This window comes from Hyaena hyaena, unplaced genomic scaffold (assembly GCF_003009895.1).
Source record: "Hyaena hyaena isolate Hyena2069 unplaced genomic scaffold, ASM300989v1 scaffold_8, whole genome shotgun sequence".
Taxonomy (NCBI): domain Eukaryota; kingdom Metazoa; phylum Chordata; class Mammalia; order Carnivora; family Hyaenidae; genus Hyaena; species Hyaena hyaena.
The window spans coordinates 3012697-3030744 of record NW_024080640.1 but is presented as its reverse complement, the minus strand read 5'-3'; the positions used below and the strand labels follow the sequence as shown (position 1 = coordinate 3030744).

The window sequence follows — 18048 nt, the reverse complement described above, 5'->3', positions numbered from 1 at the left end:
ACTATATTGATTCCAAATGGAATCTCCGGGCCTTGTACCAGAAGGGAGGCACTTTAATCTTTGAGAGACCATTTTAGTAAACATTTAAATCTCTCTTGACTCTAGCTGTTTTCTCAGCTTACACCTTTGAGGTTCCCTGTGACATCAGATAGTTGGAAATTCCATTCTCATTCTTCCGAATTTCCAAGATTTCTGCACTGTGTAATTTTAATGATTGAAAAATTATTTAACTTTCAAGTTAAAAAATTATAAACATAGGAAACTTTCTAAAGCAGAACACAGCACACTCACTTTGCTCAAGACCTTTGTTCTGTCCCCAGGACTAAGGTGCTGGTGCTGTGTCCGGACTGAGCTCTTTCCTTATTAGCTTTTTTTTTTTTAAGGAGCTAAGGCTTATGTTAAAAACCAATAAAAAATCTTAAAGAGGGATTGTATGTAACACCGTTCGAGCATAGTCTCTGGCTTCCCAACTCACTCAGAATGGAGATCAACATCCTTAAAATGGCGCACAAATGCTCATCACCTCTCTGTCCTTACTTCAGGCTTCTCCTTTTTCATCACGCTTCAGCCTCACCAGTCCCTTTGCTGGTCTCCTAACACATCAGGCGAACTCCTAATGCATTTTGCACTTGGCTGTCAGTCTTATATAAACGGTCTTCCCCTAGATACTGAATGATTCCTCCCTTACCTCCTTCGCTCCTTCCAATTGTCAGCTTCAACATAAGGCCCTCCCTGATGATCCCATTTAAAACTGCAGCCTCCACCCGAGCATTCCTATCCCGAGTCCTTTTCTCTGCTGTTTTTCCTCCACAACACTTGCTACTTTCTAGCATAGCGCTTCTGGTTTGTTGTTTTTTTAATACTTATTTATCTTTGAGAGATAGGGAGAGACAGAGCATGAGTGGGGGAGGGGCAGGGAGAGGGAGACACAGAACCTGAAGCAGGCTAGAGGCTCTGAGCTGTCAGCACAGAGCCCAACGGGGGACTCGAACTCAGGGACCGTGAGATCATGACCTGAGCTGAAGTTGGACGCTCAACCCACGAGCCACCCAGGTGCCCCACTCTTGTGTTTTTAAAGTGCTCTCATAGCACTGGCGACCTCTGCCATACATGTTGCTTCATGGGGTGTTACTTAGGAAACATCTAGTAGAAGTAGGATTTTCAGCATCAAGAATGGATTGTAAGTTCTTAAGTGTAGCTTCAAGCCAAAATACTTTTCACATAATAGAACAAGTCTCTTGAATTAAACCATCTATTGGCTAAATATCGTTTCCCACTCATCAGAAAGTTTCTTGGCAGTTGTGATAGCGGTATATTTCCTGTATAGAACTAATCTTGAGGACCATGTGTCTTATAATCTGAAGATCTTTTTACTTTTTTGGTAATGAACTTGTAATATTTAATATTTAAAACTTAATATTTGAGAGAAAATGAAATAGTTGATTTCATTTACAATTTTTTAACTTTTTTTTCAATTATTAAGGTTTGTTTTCAATTATTAAAATGACACAATGTAGGGGCACCTGGGTGGCTCAGTCAGTTAAGCATCTGACTTTGGCTCAGGTCATGATCTCATGGTTCATGGGTTTGAGCCCTGTGTCGGGCTCTGTGCCGACAGCTAGCTCAGATTCTGTACCTCCCTCCCTCTCTGACCCTCCCCTGCTCATGCGGTCTCTCTCTCTCTCTCTCAGAAATAAATAAAAGCATTTTTAAAAATGACACCATGTAGAAATTTTGGAAATTCAAAAGAGTAGTAGAAATAATGTGGGAGTCTCAAAGTTGACTACTGTTTTTTACATTGCGGTGATCCCACTTCTGGTACAAGATGGGGGGTGGGCAGCGATGTAATTTGAAAAGTGTAATGGAGAAAATATTCCCACTGCAGAGAATTAAGTGCTGTTAAGTATGGTATATATGTTGGTCCAGTACAGTTTTCTATACTTGTTACCATAGAGATAATGTAGTTTTGCTTTGTTTTAGTCCATCTAAATGGTTTCATGCTATAAATATTATATGGCTTTTTTCCCCCCCTCTCCTCAGTGTTGGGTCTATCCAAGTTGATAGTTACTGATCTAATCTAGTTCATTACCTTGGCTTTATCGGACTTCCAACATGCGGATATTATACTACAGTTCCTCCAGTCCCTTTTGATAGGATTGCATTAGGTTTTTGGCTTTTATATATAATGCTGCAATGAATATCCTCATGGGTCTTCTTGAACACATTAATTAGTGTTTTTCTAGGGTCATACAGAATTTTTATGCTCTTAACATTAAGACATGAACATTTGTATTGGCTTAGTTTAATCTCTTCAATAAACACATAGTTCTTAAATCTAGACTTGGAAGCATCTTATTTCCTTAATGAAAAATTAATATGAAATATTCATTGGACACAAGGCATTTCTTTTTACATTAGAGTAATTTAAACACGGCTTGGGCTCTCTTGACAGCAGTAAAAACATGAAGCCATTTCAACACAAAAAATTTTTTTAAAAAGTAGAAGCGTAGTTAGTATTGGAGCCACGAGAGCAAGTGAAGACTGTGGAATACCTGGAATTTTGTATTACTAACCCCATTTTCTAAGTCCAGAGAAGGTTCTTAGATTTTCCCAGGAAACGACCTGTGTTGGAACTGATCCTTGAGGACCCTCCTCTGATGCCCCTTCTCTGCATCTCTCCTGCTGTCTTCTTCTTTCCCTCCCCACACTTCCAGCCGTGTCCATTCTTTGTGCATATTGCACTTACTTCCTTGTGTCTTGTCTCACTGCTGCACGGACCTCCTGGAGAATAGTATCCTCCCTTACTTATCTCGTACCCTGAACAAGCACAATGCCTGATACATAGGTGTTGACCAAATCTATCTTGAATGAAGGAAAGAGAGACATGTGAGGTGGGGGTGAGGGAAGGTGGGATTGAGAGGGGCACACTGATAGTCACTTTAGTAGGGGACTTCAATTTATTGAAAATAGGGAACAAACTAAGGTCTTGAAATGAGATCATGTGGATGATAAAACAACAGCCTTGACAGTGGACCTCTGCTTTCACATATTGTCTTTTGCATGTACACAGACTGATTGAATCACTGGTTTTAATTAGAGTAAAAACTAATTTCTCCTTGGAATTTAAATGTCAATATATATGTTAAAGTCTAGGGGTGCCTGGCTGGCTCAGTCAGGAACACTCGCGACTCCTGATCTCAGGGTTGTGAGTTCAAGCACCACGTTGGGTGTGGAGATTGCTTAAAAATAAAATCTTTGTAAGTCTCTATTTGGCTTTGTTAAAGTCTCTACTTGTTCTTCTAGGAATAAATCAAAAAACCCGAATCCCTGAAAGATATAGCCATCTTACAGATTTTTCTTTTTTAACTCCTTGCCTCATTTCTTGGTTGCCCCAATTTTAATCAAAACTGGGTTTCCTGGAATGAGTAGTAGACTAAAGTTAAATATTTTGGTCACTGTTATGAAACCCTTTGTGGTTTGGAAGCAGCACTCCTTTAGTGTTTCAACAGCTTCATTCATGTTCCGCACACAGTGTAGTGGTATGATACCAGTAACTGAGCTTCAGAAGGAGAAGTTTAAATGCAGAACCTCCAAATTTAGAGACTGAACAATAAAACTCGGGAGGGAAGTTAGGGTGTAGCTTTCTTAACTTGCTGAGAAAACTAATCGGTACTAGGTATAACCCATTTAGTACTACAAATTTTCTTGGCAAGTACCTTCATAGCTCAGAAAACAATTTCTTTTAATGATTATTTTGTATAAGAAGCTGCATTGCTTTCAAAGTTTGCTCATTTCTTTAATAGAACTCTGATAGAACCCTGTGTTTTATGTAATTGACACTGTCAGGACATCATATAGTCTTATCAGTAACCAAACATTTAAGATTAAAGTAATGAGTTCTAGATATTTTCACCTTTTTCTAATAATGAAGTTGTTTCCCGTACTGAAACACTTTAAAACAAATTGTTCTCTGGGTACTTTTTGCTGCTAATTAACATCTCTTTTTACAGGATTCATGAATAAAATTTTCCATCCCAACATTGATGAAGCGTAAGTAACTGTTTAAAAATGTTTAAATCTTAGCAGCAACTGCTGTTATTAGCGCTCATCTCTCTCTCTCTCTCTCTCTCTCTCTCTCTCTCTCTCCCCATTACTTAAAAAAAAAGTCTCAATTATCTTTATCAACAGAGAGGACTGTATGGTCACTTAAGCTGTAGAGGCTCTCAGGGATATGATATTCTAAACCACTTAGTTGACATTCTGCTGTTGGGCTGCTTAGTTTTTCCATTGCCACGATCAGATCCTTTATTCCCCCTGACACCCAGCAAGCATGTGTAATAGTCCACATTTCTGTTCTCTTTGCATAGACACAAGTCAAAGATCTGTCTTCCTTATACAGATTTACTATTTTCAGCCCATAAAGTGTTTCTTACTTCTTAAGAGTAAAGCAAACATGAATGACCATGGTTTCATTTCAGTTAATGAATCTTAACTTACCCTTTCTTTTAATCTGCCACGTACCAGCAGTGTACCTTTTTGGCACCCCTCTCCCCCCATGAAAGATCCAGTCCAGGATCATGTATTGCAGTTACTTGTCAACATTTCTTTAAACTACCTTAATCGGGAATAGTCACTTGGCTTTTATAAAGTTGACATTTTTAAAAGAATATAGATCAGTTATTTTAAAGACCATCCCTCCCTCAATTTGGGGTTTTCTTACGTTTCCTCGTCATTAGATTCAGAATATGCACTTGAGACCAGAAAACCACAAATGTCATTGTGTCCTCAGGGTGCTGGGGAGACACACAGGTTTGTCCACCCCTGGTTGCCAGTGTTAATTCTAATACCTGGGGACCGTGTTGTCTGATTTCTCCATTGTATAGTTGCTGACTTCTCCTTTTAGTCTCTAAGGAAGCACTAAGACTTTGCATGTATTTGCTGTTCTTCATACTTTCCCTAGTTGGGATTTTTTTTCCTCCCTCCCTCCCTCCTTTCTTCCTCTTCCTTCCTTCCTTCTCTTTCTTCCTTCCTTCCTTCTCTTTCTTTCTTTCTTTCTTTCTTTCTTTCTTTCTTTCTTTCTTTCTTTCTTTCTTTCTTTCTTTCTTAAGTTCTATTCTTGATAAATAAAAATTAGCTGCCAGGTTCATGCAACTAGCTTTCTAATTTTTTAAAAAATGCCATTCTTTCCATCTGTTTCAGGTCAGGAACTGTGTGTCTAGATGTAATTAATCAAACTTGGACAGCTCTCTATGGTGAGTTTGGCCATGGAATACTTTTTAGAGATGTTGAGACACTGCCTAAAAAATGTTTTTTGGCTTTTCTTTGGTTTAAGATGTTTTGTTGGGAATGGGAAGGGATTAAGAGGGCCTGGATGGGAATGTTTGATCAGTGAAAAAGTTATTTTCTCTCAAACACAAACTTTGATTTAGCAATGAGAGTGTAAATAATCTTGTGAGATTTGGAACTTAAGGTATAGTGATGTACATATGCAGACATACAGGTAAACATGTAAACGTGTTTGTGTTCAGAAGCACACTGTATACACGTTTTCCTGTAAAACCTTGGAGTTTAGGAAAAACTCCTAGGAATGTCCCTGTGAAGTGAGGTAGTGTATTAACAGGTTTGGAGAGTCCTCTGTTTTGAAGGCCCAAACCTCATTCTGAAGCCTTGCCTCGGTGCTGAAATCAACATCTCCTCTCTTACAGTGAACCAACCCATGAATTGCATAGCTTTAGCAGCACAGTGCTCAGCATCACAAAGAGATGTCAGGAATATCGGGCCTTTTCTGCCTGAGCTTGAAACTTGGTTGGGGAGCAAAAAATATTTGGAAATCTATGTAAAGTTAATTAGGAATACACCAGATCAGTCTGTATTCCATCCCACATGCCCAAGTTCTCAGGCGTCACAGGCGTCTGGGCTGTCGTGCCCCGCCCCCCCACAAGGCTTCCCCTGGTGCTCCACCTGCAGGTGACCTCTGCTCACCCCCACACTCCAAAGCGCTTCTTGTGGCCCACTTCTACTTTTTACCTGTGCGTGGTGTTCATGCCCACGTTTTTATGCCACTAGATTGTTTCCTGCCACAGGGGTCGCTGGGGTGCATTTCTGACTGGTATCTGTGTCCCACCATTCCCAAGCACCGTGCCTTGGACCCATGTGCGGTGAAGGAGTGAGTGGAGCAGGCAACAGACCATCCCCAAGAGGTTTAAGAAAGTCCCTTGAGGCAGGACTTGACCAGAGGGGGCCTTTCTTTTTTTTTTTTTTTTTTTTTTTTTTTTGTCTTTTTCTTTTAGAAATATACCCGTGTTTTGTTTTGTTTATTAATGTTTATTTATCTTTGAGAGACAGAGGGACAGAGCGTTAGCAGGGAAGGGGCAGAGAGAAAGGGAGACACAGAATTGGAAGCAGGCTCCAGGCTCTGAGCTGTCAGCACGGAGTCCAACGAGAGGCTTGAACTCACCAACCACAAGATCATGACCTGAGCTAAAGTTGGCCGCTTAACCAACTGAGCCACCCAGACGTCCCCAGAGGGGCCTTTTCTTACCGAAGAATTAGGAGACCTCTTATTCCAGCCACGGTCTGCAAACTACTTTGCCAGACCTCCCAGTACAGGGATGGGGCATGAGGCCAACAGGGAGAAGCTGGGCACCAGCAGCACACAGTGAATCCTTCCTTCGTGTTGTTTTTCTCCTCCTGATTCTGCCATTCAAGAACCTTTTCCTTGCCTGAAGTTACCCTTCCTGGTCTTTGTTTGGCTGACACCTTCTTTTCTCACCTCCTATGTCTCTCAGAGAAGCCTCCTTTCCTAGCTATTCCATCTAAAACAAAGCAGAGCACTCTGTTTTAAAAACCTGTCTTTGAAGCCAGCAGTTATTTACTGTTTATCTAGTCTTATTAGATTGTAAGCTCCACAAGAGCAGGGGTGGTGTGTGTGTGTGCGCGCGCGCGCACGTGTGTGTGTACACACAGGTATATAATTGCTTAAAACAGCACATGGTGTATGATAAGGGTTCAAATACTTGTTGAATTATTGACTGAATTAATCATGCCTAGTACTGTTAAACATGAGAATTTTAGGGATACAACGGCTTATAAGGAGATGAGGCAACAAGAAAGAACATACACGCTGAGGTTGGTTAAATGGATTCCTTTTAAGATTTTTTTTTTTTTTTTTTTTTTTTGTAAAAATGTCTCGTGGCAGCCTGCCTGGAATAGCTGATGTAATGATGTATTTTCTTAAACTGCATTCACATTTTAGAAATGTACATAACAAAACACTATGAGCTGGTTCCAATTACACTAAAGTAAATTGGACTTCAACTAATTCTTTTACTGTTAAGCAGAAAATCTTTGTGGAGGAGATTTGCTGATTCTCAAGTACTTCACATCTCAAAATAGCTTATTGAATTATAATTCATAGACCCGACACCCACCCATTTAACGCATGTAATTTGATAGTTTTTAAGCAAAATCACAGTGATGTACAGCCATCACCACCTTTTTGTCATAGAAGATTTTCTTCACCTTAAAAAATAACCCAGACTCTGTACCTTCACCTAACCCCCCTCATCCCTCTAACCTTCCTCCCTGAGCCCTAGGCGGTGACTGATCTACTTTTTGTCTCTACAGATTTGCCTATTCTGGAATTTTTATAGTGGAATAGATAATGTGTTGTCTTTTGCGACTGGCATTTTTGAGTTCACATAATGTTTTCAGGATTCACCCATGTTGTAGCAGGAGTCAGTACTTTATACCTTTCGTGGCCAGATACTATTCTGTTGTACAGCTATCGCATTTTTATCCTTTTCTCAGACGGTGGACATTTGGGTTGTTTCTACCATTCGGCTGCTTTGAATAATGCCTGTATAAATGTTTGTGCACACGTCTCTGTGTGGACATGGGTCTTCATTTTGCGTGGGTGTGTACCTGGGACTAGAACTGCTGAGTGACACGCTAACTCTGGGCAGCCGTTTGAGGAACCGACAGACTGTTTTCCAAAGTGGTTGTACCATTTTACTTTCCTACCAGCGCGCATATGGAGTTCAGAACAGACTTGGAAGCAGAAGCCCAGCGTGACTTAAGATTTATTTGGAATGCTAGTAAAGCATTACTTTGTAAAGCACTTAATAAGTAACAAGGGTTAAATCACATTGGTCAAAGTGAACTTTTATTTCCCTCTTACATGTGTGTAAGTTATCAGTAAGTGTTCTCTATCACATGAACATGGACAACACTAACACTGTAGGTAAGTGCAGTATTAGCAGAGTGTGTTCAAAAGTATATACGCAGCGTGGGAGAAGTGTTTTGACATTTTGCTCAAACCCAAACTGTTCCTCAAGAAAATTCAACATTTCTTTCATGGGAAGTTTTAGGAACAGGTAATTACAGTTTATATAAAAGTACATAGAAATGGGTGGCACCGATGACCCTGAAATTTCTTTTAGACTTACCTGATCCTGAAATCAAAACTGCGTATTTATTACAAACTGCTAAAGACTCTGGCATTGCAGGTTAGTCAGTAATTGGTAAATTTGGAGTCATTCAGTTTCCTGCTGTGATTCTTGAGAGAATCTTAGTTGAAAGGACAAAAACCCTAATTTAACATAAAACAACTAGTCGGAGAAAGTTGGCATGTTAATACAGATATTCAGCTGAAAACCAAAAGGCTTAGCCTGGCAACCAAAACTTGTCTCAACACCTCTACCATATAATATAGTAAGGAGCAGGGAGTTACTTGTGAAATTTCCTGCAATTAACTTTGCTGCAAGGCATGTACTGTGCAGTGGATATACGTATTTGTAATATAATAGCAATTCCCAGCTGAAACTTCAGATTTATACTTCTCATAACCTGCTATTAATCAGTGTTCGTGTTTGTAGCAGATTTAGTCCTCTAGTCTCCCCATCCCCCCCCAAAAAAGACCCATTTTGACCCATTGCTTCTGTTGTCATTTGTTTTCCGTTTCCATGTAGTTTGTTCATTAAGAAACTTAGAATTGGTGTGATTGTAGTGTAATCACCCAGTAATTTTCAATTTTATATTATTTAACCTTGCAAGAGAGCTAATTATAGTGGGTAATATGGTTAATTTCCTGAAGATGCTTGTCATCATACGAAGTCATGAAGTATAAAGTCACTGTTGTTACTCTTGTGCCATTAAAAAGAAAGTAGCAGATGCCATCAAAAAATTGATTTGTTTTGATTTCCTGTATGATAGCATCTTTTTCTTGCTTTCTTTTTTTATATCCCTTCCTGCTCTTCCAGGCACAGTGATAAAAGCTCTGGAAAACTTAAAATGCAGGTAAGAGGATCTGAATTTTAGTTTCAGAAACAACTGTGATCTTAAAGAGACTGATGGAAGGAGAGTTCATTAAGCCACAGGTAGATTTTTAAGCATTTCTACTATTTTCCAGTTTCCCTTTTTACTCCCAAATATATTTTATCCACAGTTGGTTTTCTGCCCACACTCCCGGAAGCCCCGGTACCTCTACTGCAATTCAGCTGTAATTTCTTTCCCACCGTTCTGGGCCATGCATTCTTGACCTCTGTCAATTGTGTTTCTCTCCAGTTTAATTTTACTCATTTTTCAACTGACTTGGTAAATTACTGATTTTGTGATTAAGTTGTGGACAAGTAAGGTCAAAGACAATTTTCTTATAAAATTGGACAGTTTACAGTTTTATTCTTTCTCACCTTTATGGTTGCTAGCCAATAGACTGGATACCCCTCTTATTTTGCTGGTGAGAAAAATCAACATTTGGGAAATTACTTCCCCTAGAGTCCTGGGGAGTCAATCACAGACAAATGAAGTTGCCTATAAGAAAAGAAATACTTTAGGGACTTTGAGATTAAAATTAGACAAGAGAAACAAAGTTTCTTTTACTAAGCATTTAGAACAACTTATTTATTTATTTATTTATTTATTTATTTATGTTTATCTTATTTTCGAGAGAAAGAGACAGCGTGAGAGTAGGGGAGGAGCAGAGAAAGGAGACACAGAATCTGAAGCAGGCTCCAGGCTCTGAGCTGTCAGCACAGCACCTGACATGGGACTCGATCTCACAAACTGCGAGATCATGACCTGAGTCAAAGTCCGCTGCTTAACCGACTGAGCTACCCAGGCACCCCAACATTTAGAACAATTTTAAACTATAAGTTTATTTGATAGTACTATACTGTGAGCCGAATGAATTTAAGCTTTCTCATGCCGGAAATAATTATTCCATCCCTCTTTTCAGTCAGGTAGTCTGTGAATCTTTCCAAATAATTAAAATTCTGGCTGAAGGTAACTATGTCTCAGAATAATGCTTTATGTTCCACTAGTGTTTGCTGTGTTTCTAGCCATGTTAACGTAGTTACACAGAGGAGATCTGTCTATCTGTCTGCATGGATGATTGATTGGCCAACAACTACCTTTTGAGAACAGGTCTGAGAATGCAGTATTGATCCATCTGTGCTGGAATCATACACATCCTGCCCTTGGAGCCCCTGGATGTCATTCTGAGTCTTTCAGAGGCCAAGTGGAGCAGTGTCTTTCCAGTACGGGGTGGGGGGCTGTCAACTGCAGGAGTTGAAGAAACGTGCCGAGTTTGGTATTTGATGGCTTCAAGAGTACTTAGCTAGCTCCATGGTCTACCTCCTCTGTCCACCCGCTTGGAGATATTCAGGTGTGGCGTTGGTATGTGGCCCAAGAGATTAATTAATGATGCACAGAAAAACAGGGTCATCTTGAATTTAAAAACCTTAACAGAAACTCATTAAAAACACCACATTCACATTCACTGGTGGTCAGTATGAGGGTCGTGGAGTGGTCAGGCTTTCCAGAGGGTGGGACATGACCCAGGCTGTGGCCCTGACTGACTGACAGACACAGCTATGTTCTACCCTCTTGGAGGCTTCAGTTTCCAGGCCCAGTCGTGATGATCAAGATTCGTTTTCTCTTTGTTTGCTTGTGATCACTGTGTGGAGGCAAAGTCTGTGGCCACTTACCTTGTAATTGCATGCAGTTATCTTTTCTCCTGACCTTAAAGACAGACCAAATCATTATCTAGTAATTAAAAACTTTAATAATGAGTTTTGGTGTGACTATAAGAAGACCAGCTAGCTAATTATACATTACCTGCCCTTATTTCTGGAAAGTTAATAACAAATCCTATCCCTGTGTTTCAGCTGGCAGTCTTTTAAGGTAAGCAGGGTCCTACCAGGTTTGAATTAGGATGAAGGCCTCTAAAGCGCACCTGAGTAAGGTGGGAAGTGTTTGAGACCGACATGGCAACAAGGGTCGTGTGTTTGGTGGACAGGAACTCGTTTTCTTCCTTCTGATGTCTGGCAGTGTTCATGTTCTTCTGCAGATCTCCACAGTTGAAGTCCTCTGGGGGAGGGAACTGCAACAGACGGGAGATGATTTTCTAAGTCCGGCAGAGTGCTATAAAACATTCCATGGTCTGTAACTACACACCCCTGGTTGGTGGCCTGGTGATCTGGCACTTGGCGCAATGTGTCTGGTGTTTGTCCAGGTTCCAGTTCCCCATGTCTTTGACATGGCCCTTTCCAACATATAACAAAAATACCTGTTTTTAACTTAGAATACGCAAAAAATATAATGCTACCACTGGTGAGATTAAGTGTATCGATCATATTGCAAAAATTCTTTGTTCATTAATACTTATTCCTACGAATCGCACTTTATTTCTTTTTTGAAAGGTGTGAGGAGGAAAGTGTTTTGTTTTTTGCTCGCATGACCCTCTTCTTAAGACCTTATTCTGTCTTTAAAAGATCCCCATGGACTAACTCAAGAACATGTGTAAATCTGATGAATTCAGACTTTTTACATATTTTTTCCACACAAACACAAGAGACCCTCTCGGTGAAGTAATTGGATACATTCTTGAATTCCATCATCCAGCAGATTGGTGGCTTGATACATGATTCCGTCAGCAGCGTGTCAGATTCAGTAAACTAAGTGTGGTGTGGCAGGCCTTGTGGCCAGCTGGCCCTGTGCCCCGACACCACAGGAAGGCTTTGTGGGGTGGTCTGCTTCTGCTTGCCGTGTGTACGCCCTCAGAACAGCTGTAAGAATAGATTTTCCTCATTGAAGTGGGGTTTGAATTCGTTCTTTTGGAGGGTATTATTTTTAACCTCAAAGCCATTTCTTCTTATAAGTCCACTTACCTGAGAGCATTCCTCCTGAGCAGTGTTTTGAAGTTTTCCTCAAGATGTCTGTCACCTTTTAGGGTCCCTGCTCTCCAGGTCTTGCATATAGAACAACTGCTTGAGCCTAAGAAATGCCGTTTCTCGTGTTGAAGAAGTGTATAGGTTTCTGACTCCTCTTCGTTTGTGAGGGTAGAATTTCACCTTTTTTAGTGTTCACAGACTGTAAGCAGGAGAAATTTAAAAATCTATCATTAATATTCCAACTTCTTAGGAGCTAGCTAGCTAACTAACATCTGTCCATTAACCCAAATTATTAAATAACTGAAAGAAATCTGGAAACTTTATCTGCCCTGGCTCAATCCGATGAAATGTGACTGCAGGTACATTCATGTGTGTGTTTTACCTCCTCCTCCCCCTACCAAGAATAATTGAATTAAATGGATTTTATGGTTGGTTTTTTTTTGAATGCATATAAATTTATGACTTGCTTAGCAGTTTATGATGGATTAATTAAAATTGCATGTAAGATGAGCAAAAGTCAATGAATGGGGTTTTGAAAGGTCAGCTTCTAATTTCCTCTAATAAACCAAGGGTATGAATAACATGGTTGAAATTCTCAAGTGATCTCAACTCTTTAGCCATTTGCTTCAACCATAATGGCTGAAAGTCCATGGACAGAGATCTGTATAAGTCCTAGAGAATCATTAGTTCTAGTCTGCGAGAATCACCCAAGTGATTTTTCTTTACATTTTTATCTCTTAATTGTGAGTGGAACTTTTATTTTCTTCTTCTCAGCCCTGCTCCCTGTTGAATTATTGAACAGATAAATACTTTAAGGAGTTGTGGTCCGTGCAGTGAATTTCAACTTGAGAAGTCAGCAGTCCTCCATCAGAGAGGAGGGGACCAGTGAACTATAAGTTTGTTTGGATAGCATGCTTCTAAGTACAAAGAGTTCTGGAGGAAAACAAGAGGGACTTGCTCTTGACGGGAAATGACCTGAGTGATTGTTTTAAGGAAGCTTTCTTTGGTTACAGAGGCAAGAGTTTGGAGCCTGGAACGCCACCAGGGAGGGCGACTGCCCTCATCTGGGGTGGAATGGTACACTGGACGCGGTGTAGTTACATGCCAGGGAAAACAGAAGAGGAACTAGAGCCATTTTAAGACAGGTAGCGAGTCTGGGAAACGGACACTGTGAGTACATGGAATAAAGGAGGAAAAGCCTAGCCGAAGTCCGTCTGGAGGTTGGCAGCCTGGAGACAGGAGTGCTGGAGACTACTTAGGTATCAGGAAAGAAGATTAAGTTTTCAAGAAAGTAGTTTTAGGCATATCAAGTTTGATAAGACCAAAAATGAAAGGACTGATTAGAAAGATTTGGTAGTTACCCGCCCAGACTGACTCCTTTAAAATTGCAAGATGATGAGCTTTCCAGAGTAAGAGTATATGGAGCTGCTTCCGAAACTCCAGACCACAGAGTTCACACTGCTGTGCAAGTGAATGATGCCTTTCCAAGCAGATTTTCCTTTCTGTATGTTATTTGGCTTTAAAAGGACTTTCAAAGGGCTTTGGGCATGTGGGGGACAAGGAGTAGATTACAAAAGGGGGGGTGGGATAGGTGGGTGGCCTTTGAGGAGATGGGGGAGCAGCTTTGAGGATTCTTGGCACCTCTTCATGACTGTGCTGTATACTTATGGTGGTTTCTGAGTTACAGCATTTTGGGTGTTAAACCTAAAAAACAAAGGAGTATTATGCAAGTTAATGTGCCTGGGGGTACTGCCTGAATTCTAGCTCCTGGCGGGCCGGACCACGTCAAGCTTTGGGCATCCACAGGGTTTTAACCTGATGATAGAAGCATGCTTTACCAAAGTTTTCATTTTAATGTTCAAAGGAAATAGTGGAAGAAGAAATAACTTTTCGTCACTGGTTCATAAACAGCCAAGAATAAAACATGATATGTGATTCATCCCTCTGTGTTTTCTCCTCTAAGTCATTACTGTCGTTTTGTGAGTCACCTAGAGTAGGGTGGCTTTACTTTAAGAATTGGTGCATTTTTTCCCCCTGTGTGACTCATTTTAATTAATATGTATTCCTTGAGGGATACAGGTAGCTGAAATTTCTACTCTAAGAAGGTGGCATGTTTTTATAAATATTTTAGTGTAGTCCTTTGATACCATATGAAGCCTGTTCTACGGTCGTTTTTAGTGATGTGTAATTCTTCCTTGCAAGGAAGTGCAGTGTTATACTTCTCTTTTTGCAGATGAAGAAATTGAGATGCAGAGAGGAAGAGACCTGCCCAAGGTCAAAGAACAAGTCAGTGGAAGGCCTGAGATTAGACTTGTGGTCTTCTAGGTTTTCCATCTGTTGTTCACCATTTTGCTGGTGGACAGTATTCGGTGTAATGGAATGTGCTCTACCCGATGTCCGCGGTGTGTTAGGTGATACACACCGCTGCCTCATCCACTCTAAGGCAGCCCTTTCTTGCCCCTCTAAAATGGATCCACTTTCTCTGACCTTTAGTTTGGAATCCCTCCACCTGGAGGAAATGACCGTTACAGTAGTGGGCAGGAAGGAATGCTGAAAGGGGCAGGGAGTGGTTCCACCTAGCAGCTTAGCTGAGAGCCCTGAATATTTGCAGAGAACCCAGAAGCAGAGGGCCATTTTCCCATTTGTTCTCTAGGGACAGGGGGTATAGAGGAGGTAGCGTTTCTTGGCTGTACATTTCTATGGGTGCCAGCCTGTCCTAAGTCAGGGTCCATGGTGTAGGTATGAGGTCTCAGACTCCACAGGTAATTCTAATGGATAAACAACCAGGCCCTAGACTCCCTAGGAACCATTGCTTTGGGCTGAAGAGGGTAAATGGTGTTGCTTTTGATGAGAGATCAGTAGGATTTGAGTGTTTTTAAAACTTAAATATGAATATAAATTATTAGTTTAGGTGCCTAAACTGAGGACTGAGTAATATTGTTAATATAAGATCAGGTTGAAGAATCTGTCTTAGTGGACTACATTTTTATAAATGCTGGTTGAGCCCATAGCTCACTGAAAGCCATACTTTGGGGGGCACCTGGTGGCTCAGTGGGTTAAGCATCCGACTCTTGATATTGGCTCAGCTCATGATCTCCCTGATCCATGAGATCGAGCCCCACATTAGGCTCTGTGCTGACAGTGCAGAGCCTGCTTAGGATTCTCTCTCTCCCTCTCTCTCTTCCCCTCCCCACCCCCTTGTGTGCTCTCTAAATAAACTTAAAAAAAAAAAAAAAAAGCACTGTATTTCTCCAGGATCTTTGGACTTCCTTTAAAAGTTAAGGCAGCCGGTAATGGAGCCAGCTGACTATAATCTCTTTACTGGGCAACCCATGTCTGGCGCTCTCCCTTTCAAAAACCAGAAGATTAATTTTTTTTAAAAAAAAGACTTTGAACTGATGTTGATTTATTATTATTGTTACTATTATCTCTAAAGGAAAATATTCATTTTATGATGGATTTTTCCAAAGATGAGTATCTTTATTTCACTCTTGGTTTGTAGTTTAGGTCTCTTCTGCCAACACTGATCTTGAAAGATGATTTTTCTCTGCAACTTGTGAGAGATGTTTCCTTGGGGAGGACCCTCTCAGTGGTAATCACTCTGTCAGCCACCTTCAGGACCATGTCACTACTTCAGGTGCCCATCGCCACAGCATCCTGGTCTTTAAAATCTGCCCTCTTTGGCTGGAGCTGGGTTGTGTACGTTTCCTTTCCTGCTCTTCTGTTTTACAGGTGTGACTCAGCAGATCTGTAAAATGGATCAGAAGTGTGTTAATGCATGAAGACAGAACACAGGAAGGTAGAACAAATAATTGAGGGTTCCTTTACTTGTTGGGAACAAATACCTAGGCAGAGCCACTTATTGGTAGCTTGAGAAACTGAAAAGCAGTGGGGAAAGGGTATAAAAATCCCTTCCTGGAACAGATGAAACACCTAGTTATGAAACATGTAGTCTGCCATATTTCTCAAGTCTTTCTAAAGCACTTCTGAACTTAAAGAGAATAAATCATACACTTTTTTTTTAAGGTTTTTGTTGTTTGAGAGGAAAATTCAGCTGCTAATCTTTTTTTTTTTTATCTTTATTTTAAAGCAAGAGCAGGGGAGGAACAGGGGAGAGGCAGAGAGAGAAAATCTTTAGCAGGCTCCATGCTCAGCATGGAACCTAACATAAGGCTCGATTCCATGACCCTGGGACTATGACCTGAGCCTAAACTAAGAGTTGGACGCTCAACCAGCTGAGCCACCCAGGCGCCCCAGCTGCTAACCTTTTTGAGTAGCACCTGTAATGACCACCAGACAGGAGACCTCCCAGTTCACCACACGTGGGCATCTGTGAACAGCCGTGGGCTACTTTTCTGTGGTTGAGCTAGTTGAAAACAAGCACATTGCTTCTGTGAAGTATCAGACAGTTCAGCCACAGAAATGCCTTAACATTCTCTGCTTAGATCATTCTACTGGCCTTGAACTTGTGAGAAAGGAAGACTGAGGTGGGGGTGGCCCTCTCTGAGGATACGTAGTGTTAATGCTCAGATGTGGTAGCTCACACCGTCATGAAAGTTTAGGCAGCATTCATTTCATCTGCCGATAGAGGCAGCACGGTAGATGAGCCCAGGTTTGAAATCTGCTCTTGAATGAGTTTCCTAACCTCTTTGTTGCAGTTTCCCCATGTGCAGAATGGAGATGGTAATTAGCTCTTTGGCTGTAGTGAAACTAAGTGTGTATGTGTGAAGTGCTTACAAGGGCCTAGCTTGTAAGTGCACACTGGCTGCTACCATTCCTGCTACTATTAGTGTTAATGTAACTCTTGTTAACTCTTCTCTGGGATCATGTTCAGTTTGTAAACATTCCACACCTTGTTTTTTCTTCCAAATTTATTTACCTTGACCTGATTTTTTTTTTCCTTAAATAGTTAAATGTCAAGTTGGCTTCCATATAACACCCAGTGCCCATCCCAACAAGTGCCCTCCTCCATACCTATCACCCCCCTTCCCCTCTTCCCCACCCCCATGAGCCCTCAGTTTGTTCTCAGCATTCAAGAGTCTCTCACGATTTGCCTCCCTCCGTCTCCCCAAATATTTTTCCACTTCTTCTCCCCCATGGTCTTCTGTTAAGTTCCTCCTAATCCACCTATACGTGCAAACATATGGTATCTGTCCTTCTCTGCCTGACTTATTTCGCTCAGCATAACACCCTCAAGGTCCATCCATGTTGCTACACGTGGCCAGATTTCCTTCTTTCTCCTTGCCATGCAGTATCCCATTGTATAGATGAACCACATCTTCTTGATCCATTTGTCTGTTGATGGACACTTAGGTTCTTTCCATGTTTTGACTATTGTTGAGAGTGCTGCTGTGAACACTGGGGTACATGTGCCCCTATGCATCAGCACTCCTGTGTCCCTTGGGTAAATTCCTAGCAGTGCTATTGCTGGATCATAGGGGAGTTCTCTTGTTAATTTTTTGAGGAACCTCCACACTGTTTTCCAGAGGGCCTGCACCAGTTTACATTCCCACCAACAGTGTAGGAGGGTGCCCGTTTCTCCACATCTTCACCAGCACCTATAGTCTCCTGATTGGTTCATTTTAGCCACTCTGACTGGCATGAGGTGGTATCTCAGGGTGATTTTGGTTTCTATTTCCCTGATGACGAGGGATGCTGTTTAGACCCATGTTTTATTTAAATATTTCAAACATGCAAAAGTAGAAATGACATGTTTATAGGAAAATGCCATTTTAAAAGGTAAAAAAGCAAAGTGTCACTTGAAGTGTGAAAGTAGAAGTCAGAAGCCTATTTATTGCTTTAAGATGACTTTTTAAATACTTTTATGATATGTACTGTATATACTTCGAATTCTAGAGAAATACCATTTTATGGACTG

At 40.9% G+C, this 18048-nt stretch overlaps 1 protein-coding gene across 2 annotated transcripts in view; it reads left to right on the top strand.

Moving 5' to 3' along the window:
* UBE2H (ubiquitin conjugating enzyme E2 H) overlaps positions 1–18048 on the top strand; it is a 106926-nt gene that overhangs the window by 77271 nt on the left and 11607 nt on the right. Inside the window, exons 4-5 of one of the 2 annotated variants that reach the window (XM_039242778.1) lie at positions 4011–4050; positions 5200–5252. The exons of the other annotated variant lie outside the window; for it this stretch is intronic. Of the exons in view, the coding sequence (XP_039098709.1) occupies positions 4011–4050; positions 5200–5252 (93 nt within the window). The remainder of the gene's footprint in view (positions 1–4010; positions 4051–5199; positions 5253–18048) is intronic. 2 annotated transcript variants of the gene reach the window in all.